The sequence below is a fragment of the Osmerus eperlanus genome, chromosome 12, assembly GCF_963692335.1.
Source record: "Osmerus eperlanus chromosome 12, fOsmEpe2.1, whole genome shotgun sequence".
In the NCBI taxonomy this organism is placed as follows: domain Eukaryota; kingdom Metazoa; phylum Chordata; class Actinopteri; order Osmeriformes; family Osmeridae; genus Osmerus; species Osmerus eperlanus.
Window position 1 is genome coordinate 17533211 of NC_085029.1, and position 6424 is coordinate 17539634.

At 49.6% G+C, this 6424-nt stretch overlaps 1 protein-coding gene across 5 annotated transcripts; it reads left to right on the forward strand.

The window, feature by feature from the left end:
• The first annotated feature begins 1921 nt into the window (after positions 1 to 1921).
• On the forward strand, positions 1922 to 5664 carry LOC134031560 (cilia- and flagella-associated protein 251). Of its 5 annotated transcripts, none has more exons than XM_062475250.1 (7): positions 1923 to 2985; positions 3016 to 3079; positions 4260 to 4372; positions 4629 to 4697; positions 4985 to 5039; positions 5128 to 5164; positions 5285 to 5664. In XM_062475250.1, exons 1-7 carry the CDS (start codon positions 2221 to 2223, stop codon positions 5304 to 5306), a joined length of 1125 nt encoding a protein of 374 aa, XP_062331234.1. In that variant the 5' UTR covers positions 1923 to 2220; the 3' UTR covers positions 5307 to 5664. The 5 variants fall into 5 exon arrangements, with proteins under 5 accessions (XP_062331233.1, XP_062331234.1, XP_062331235.1 ...); XM_062475251.1 differs by having other exon boundaries at positions 1923 to 2958; positions 3001 to 3079; XM_062475252.1 differs by having other exon boundaries at positions 1923 to 2958; positions 3007 to 3079.
• The last annotated feature ends 760 nt before the right edge of the window (positions 5665 to 6424 follow it).

Here is a 6424-nt window from a genome sequence, read left to right on the forward strand (position 1 = left end):
TATGTGTGTTTGTTTATTATTTTATGGAATGATTTTATACAATTGTATGTTGCTGGGGTTTTAACAGGTTGTTTTAATAAGTAAATATATATTTAAAAACAATAACACTTCAACTGAATTGTTACTTGCACTATTTGAAACTTTTTTGCTGTTTGTGTCATTAATCTTGGTAATCGGTGCCTGCTTATTGAAATAGAGTCTAGATTGCTTTTCAAATCTGTATTTGTTTTTTATACACAACGTCTACGAGGGGGGGGGGGTTACTGTGTGTGGGGTGTGTGGGGGGGGGTTACTGTGTGTGGGGTGTGTGGGGGGGGGGTTACTGTGTGTGGGGTGTGTGGGGGGGGGTTACTGTGTGTGGGGTGTGTGGGGGGGGGTTACTGTGTGTGGGGTGTGTCTTAATGTCTGTCTACCTTGTTGATGCACGTCCATGATGAATAAACGTGATGCTAAAAACGTTAGTAAGTGTGTAATTCCTATTATACAAGTAGAAAGTGCAACTCTGCAAGCACAGAAGGGTAAAAGTCACCCTGTGATGGATGACCTTTAGGTAATGAAAGGACTGGAGAGAGGGAGAGAGAGGGAGAGAGAGGGAGGAGCTAAAGAGAGACGTGTGGAAGAAGGGTGGAGAGGATAAGAATGGTGAGATGCTGTAGCGTGAGGGAGGGAGAGGGTGGGGGGGAGTGGTGTGTGTGTGGGAGGGGGGTGTGTGGAGGCGGGAGGGGGGCGTGTGGAGGTGGGAGGGGGGCGTGTGATGGTGGGAGGGGGGCGTGTGGAGGTGGGAGGGGGGCGTGTGATGGTGGGAGGGGGGCGTGTGATGGTGGGAGGGGTGTGTGTGGAGGTGGGCATGGATAGAGTGATCGAGCGACTGAGTAGAACATGGATGAGGAGGGAGCAGAGAAGGAGTCCCTGCAGAGAGTGTGAACTAAAGAGAAGGAGTCAGAAGGAGAACCAGGAGTCTCTGGGTGCAGGGTTTCAGGAACCCTGCAGAAGGTCACAGTGTACCAGGGCGACACACACTTTTAATAGATAGCCACACCACCTGTCAATCCCAGCAGTCACTTACCCTGGCTGGTCTCAGGCCACACCCTCCAGCAGAGCTGTGTGTACATGTCAGGGCACATGCTACATGGAGGGAGGGAGGGAGGGAGAAACACATGTTCTTGACTTCTCTTTCTCCCTCTGTCACTCTCTCTCAATGTCTCTCCCTCCCCCCCTCTCCCTGGTCCCTCCCCCCCTCTCCCTGGTTCCTGAACCTCCAGTTAAACAGTGTTTTGCTGGAATGTCAGCTGTCAACATACCTACAGTAAGCAACTTTTCACATGCTCAGAATACCACCTCCTCTAATTCTCTCTGTTTCCACCTGTTCTGTTCATCAGTTATGACCCACCCACACCGCATCTACCCCCACCCTATCTTCCCCCCAACTCAATCTACCGCCCCCTCCTCATCTACCCCCCCACCTCATTTACCCCCACCCCCCGCCCAACCCTAACCCCCCCCCACAACCCCCCACTCCTGTCTTTCAGAGGCTATTTTCTAACTTTAAGAAATGCCAGTCAGCTGCTTTGCTCCTGAGCCTCTGGTCCACCACCCTGCCCTGTCTCCACATGCCTGCTTTCTGATGTTTTCGTGAATTTACCCTCCTCTCTCTCCCTCTCTCCCTCTCTCTCTGTAGTCCATCACATTCTCTCAATACTCGTCCCTCTCTCTCCCCTTCCCTCTCTCACTCTCTAGTTGTCTATAGGTCTCTCTCTATTCCTCTCTCTCTCTAGGTCTCTATTAGTCTCTCCCTCTTTTGCTCTCTCCCTCTCTAGGTCTCTCTCTCTCCCTGTCTACTGGGTTAAGGGGATCAGAGGCATTCTCCCTGACATGTGCCTCTGTCAGTCAGCCCCAGCACACACACACACACATGCTCTCTACCACACATACACATTATCTCTTCTCCGCACACACCCCTTTTCCCTGTGTCCTCTGTGCGACCACCACAAGGCTGGTCTACGGTTGTGTTTCTGCAGTCTCTTCTTGCCTCCAGCCTCCACTGCCTGGCGACACGACTTCTCACAGACCATCTGGTCACACACTTCCTCTGGAGCGCTCAGCTTGGATTTAAAAGTGGTTTTAGATCCAGACAAAGCCAAAGGGCAGGACGCTCTGTGTGGATTTAGGAGTTTTGTTAAAAAAAATTCTTCTCTTTCTCTGCTCACTGAGTCTTACAAGATGGCTGCCTTGAACGGCTGGTTGTTGGGGCTGCTGCTCGTGCTCCTGTGCCCGTTCCAGAGCCCCCTCCCTGGGGCTGCGGGAGCCCAGGAGCTGGGGGAGGCCGTGGGGGAGGAGGTGAGGACGGAGGCCGTGGGGGAGGAGGTGAGGACGGAGGACGCTGGGGAGGAGGCCCATCTGGAGGAGGCGGTCGCAGACGAAGATGGAGAAGATGATGATGATGTTGGTGAGGAAGAGGAGGGTGAGGAGGAAGAGGTGGAGGCCGCAGAGGAAGAGGAGGAGGAAGAGGAGGAGGAAGAGGAGGAGGAAGAGGTGGAGGAAGAGGAGGAGGAAGAGGTGGAGGCCGCAGAGGAAGAGGAGGAGGAGGAAGTAGAGATGGAGGCCGCAGAGGAAGAGGAGGAGGAAGAGGAGGAGGAAGAGGAGGAGGAAGAGGTGGAGGAAGAGGAGGAGGAAGAGGTGGAGGCCGCAGAGGAAGAGGAGGAGGAGGAAGTAGAGATGGAGGCCGCAGAGGAAGAGGAGGAGGAGGAAGTAGAGATGGAGGCCGCAGAGGAAGAGGAGGAGGAAGAGGAGGAGGCCGCAGAGGAAGAGGAGGAGGAAGAGGAGGAAGAGGTGGAGGCCGCAGAGGAGGAGGAGGAGGAAGAGGAGGAGGCCGCAGAGGAGGAGGAGGAGGAAGAGGAGGAGGCCGCAGAGGAGGAGGAGGAAGAGGTGGAGGCCGCAGAGGAAGAGGAAGAGGAGGAAGTAGAGATGGAGGCCGCAGAGGAAGAGGTGGAGGCCACAGAGGAAGAGGAGGAAGAGGAGGAAGAGGAGGTTGCAAGCGAAGAGGAAGAGGCAGTTGAGGAGGAGGAAGAGGATGCTGCAGGTAAGGTCTACTGACAGCACAACAGCAACACTGCACTCCCTACATCCCAGCTCCATGTTTCCACTTGTTCATTAACACCAGGGCCGCACTCATGTATCACTGCTTGACTTACTGGTTGTGAACCGCATACAGAACATAACATGACTTGAAGCGTTTATAGTACGCTTAAGTAAAATTAAAGAGCTTGGTACAGTTATTGTAAATGTTTGCTGCTGTCTGCAGACCCCTGACTTGGTGTGGGGTTGACAAGACAAGAGGAATGTTGCCCCACTTGAACAGTCTTTTAATAGCCTGCTATATCTGTGCAGTGGACATCAGCATCTCAACTACTCCAGCCTTCTGTTGGCTTATTGTGATCTGAGACTATAAGAACTATATGGGCTCTTTAGTTAGTTAGTGTGAAAAGCAATATGTTCACCGACTTCTTTGTGAGGGTCTTAACACTCACAGGGTATGAATGCTACTGCTGTTGGCCTGTAACCAATCAACCACTCGAAATAGACTAATCACAACCATTAGCTACCGATATGGAAATGCCCCCTTCGCTCACCAGCTAGTGAAATTGCGTCTCGTAATTCCCTGGCTGTTATACAGATCTTGTCACGTATGTGTGATCATGATTGGCCCCTAGATAGGTGTGTCTTTCATGAACAGTAAGAAGGTGTGTCTTTCATGAACTTGAGCAAGAATTTCTAGTAGGCTAAGTGATTTGTATAACAATGGGTTAGTGAATGGTTCATGTTCAAGTTCTTAACTCGTCTCTAAAGAATTGTTTGTATGATTTCACCCCTCCTTTTAATGATCAGGAAACTAGTCAAACTCATTTGCGGCTGAAATTCCTTCTGGTTTAAAATCAGAAGTCGGAAACTCTGCTTTGTCATCTTTTGTTAGCATGTAGCATGTAGCGTCGTTACAATGAACAGAAACCCATCTTGTAAGCTGCGAACGACAGCTTCCTAATATGAACACCAGGACATCGTCCTGTTCCATGCTTAGCTTGCACAAGGCTGCAGCCGTGACCAACATGTGACTGACATGTCCAGTCCTCTCGCCTGTCCTGGAACAGATACCAGAAACCAGGCGTCTGAGTTACCCGATCTGACATGTGGCACTTTGGGGTCTTGTATAAGCTCGTATGTGGCCCAGTAATGAACACGGTTTCTATGGCTTGTCTTACCAGATAATGAGGGTGGTGATGACACGGAGGATGAGCTCCCGGAGCTGAGCGCTGATGTCGGAGGCCTGCCTCTCTTCCAGACAGGCTCTGTGTGCAGCATCTGCTCTGTGTGCGAGGTACGAGGTCCACTCCACCCTCCCTCCACCCTCCCTCCATTCACTCTACACATCTGTATCTCTCTATCTATGCTACATCCCTCCTCTATCTCTCCTCCATCTGTCCCTCCATCTCTGCTCCACCTCCCCTCCATCTATTCATTTTGCCTCCATCTCTCCATCCAGCCTCCATCTCTCCTCCACATCATCTTATTTCTTTTCTCCATACAGTCCTGTGTACCTGAGTGTCATACAGCATGTGCTTTTCTCTCCTCAGCATTGCAGCAGCTGTGACCAGTGCCCATGTGCAGAAGGAGACGAGGCTGAACACTGTGGACACTGCCAGGTGAGGGAGGGGGAGGGTTATGCTAAGGGTTCAGGTGAGGGTCAAGGTGAGGGTTCAGGTGAGGGTTAAGGGTTCAGGTAAGGGTTCAGGTGAGGGTCAAGGTGAGGGGGAGGGTTCAGGTGAGGGTTAAGGGTTCAGGTAAGGGTTCAGGTAAGGGTTCAGGTGAGGGTTCAGGTGGGGGTCAAGGTAACGGTGAGTGTTATGGTAAGGGTTCAGGTGAGGGTCAATGTCTGTGTTCAGTGTTGCAAGACCTTTTTCAAGCAGTGTTTTTCCTTCTGTCTCAACAGGAATGTGCTTACTGCTACGTTTGCCCTGTAGTGTGCGACACCATTTGCAAACCAGGTATGCGTCTCTCACTGTGGGTAGTTAAAATAATAAAGGCAGCTTGTTTATCCTGACGTCTGTTGATGAGTCTGCGTTCTGGTTTCAGGTGGATTTGTGGACGCCCTGTCTAGAACCCTCTTTCAGTAAGAGCGCAGACTGTCGACAGAGCTGAATATTTCTGATCTTGCTATCAAACACAAATCAAGCTCAAACTACTAAAAAGTCCCCAGTCAGACATTTTGTTTCTCTCTGTCTCCCTGCAGGACGATTTCTTCCTTCCTCTGAGTCTCCTGGGTCATGTGACCGTGAGGCCGCGTCCAGAACCAGGAAGTGTAGATGCTCTTAGCAGCCCTGATGTTTATGATTTCAAGTCCCCAATCCCTGTGGCCCTCTGAGTGTCATGACATCATAGCAACGCTCTGTGATTAACGATACGGAGCATTTCTAAATGAAGTGGTCTTTATTTATTGTTTAGGTAACTACTGCAAATAGGACTTTACAGCTAGCTCAGATATGGAAGGGTATTGAGTGAATACATTTTGTTAATAGGATATACATTTATAATAATTGATTTCTGCATTTCATCCCGACTGTAATATAAAGAAATAAAATTGATAATAAATAGTTATTAATTTATAAAAAGCCTTTGACTCTTTGACTTTGTACAGACATGTAAAACTTAGGCTATAATACTTTTTGGTGAAGACTGCTGTAGATTAGCCGAGTCCTGGATAGTAAACTATAATACAAAGATTCTCTTTAGTCTTCCATCCGTAAAGCCCCGTGAACTGGACATGACTTTAGGCCTATATAAAAGCATCCAAAAACAGCATGTCATGGGATCTTTAAGGCAAACAATTCAGACAGGGGGTAGGCTGATATAAATATGAAAAGCATTTATTTAATTACATAATTTCCTTAATGCCGCACAACAACGTGCACAAGCTTTCGCTTCAAACAGACTTAAAAGCAGCCGGTCCTAGCACATTTGGCGCCCTAGGCAAGATTTATCACGAGCACCTTTTTTTTTTTTTTTTTTTTTTACTTTTTAAGCATTTCTATCAAAGATGAAACGATTTTGAAAAGACCATGTAGGCCTAGGCTATGTTCTTGGCACTCAACGCCCTGTCCAGGGGCGGTTTTAGGCACGGGCGGACCGGGCAGCCGCCCGGGGCGGCATTTTTTCATGTCACGTGGGGGGCGCACGAGCATAAAATAAATAAATAAAAATCTCTGCGCCGCGAAGCGGTTTTCTCTTTTCTATCATTTCACTGTGTGGGGAATTGGCAAATTGGCGCCCCCTTCAGGCAGCTGCAGGCACCCCTGCTTGCTGAGAAGGTGCCGTGCACAGAAGCTGTTTGAAAAAAAGGGAGAGGGACAGACAGCTCACCTGACTGGGTCTC

What these genes read in the sequence shown, in the direction of transcription:
- LOC134031560 (XM_062475249.1), top strand. Translation starts at nt 2,221, where the DNA reads ATGGCTGCCTTGAACGGCTGGTTGTTGGGGCTGCTGCTCGTGCTCCTG. An exon ending in GCATCTGCTCTGTGTGCGAG is followed by an intron (nt 4,373 to 4,628) that starts GTACGAGGTCCA and finishes TTCTCTCCTCAG; the next exon opens with CATTGCAGCAGCTGTGACCA. An exon ending in CTGTCTAGAACCCTCTTTCA is followed by an intron (nt 5,165 to 5,284) that starts GTAAGAGCGCAG and finishes GTCTCCCTGCAG; the next exon opens with GACGATTTCTTCCTTCCTCT.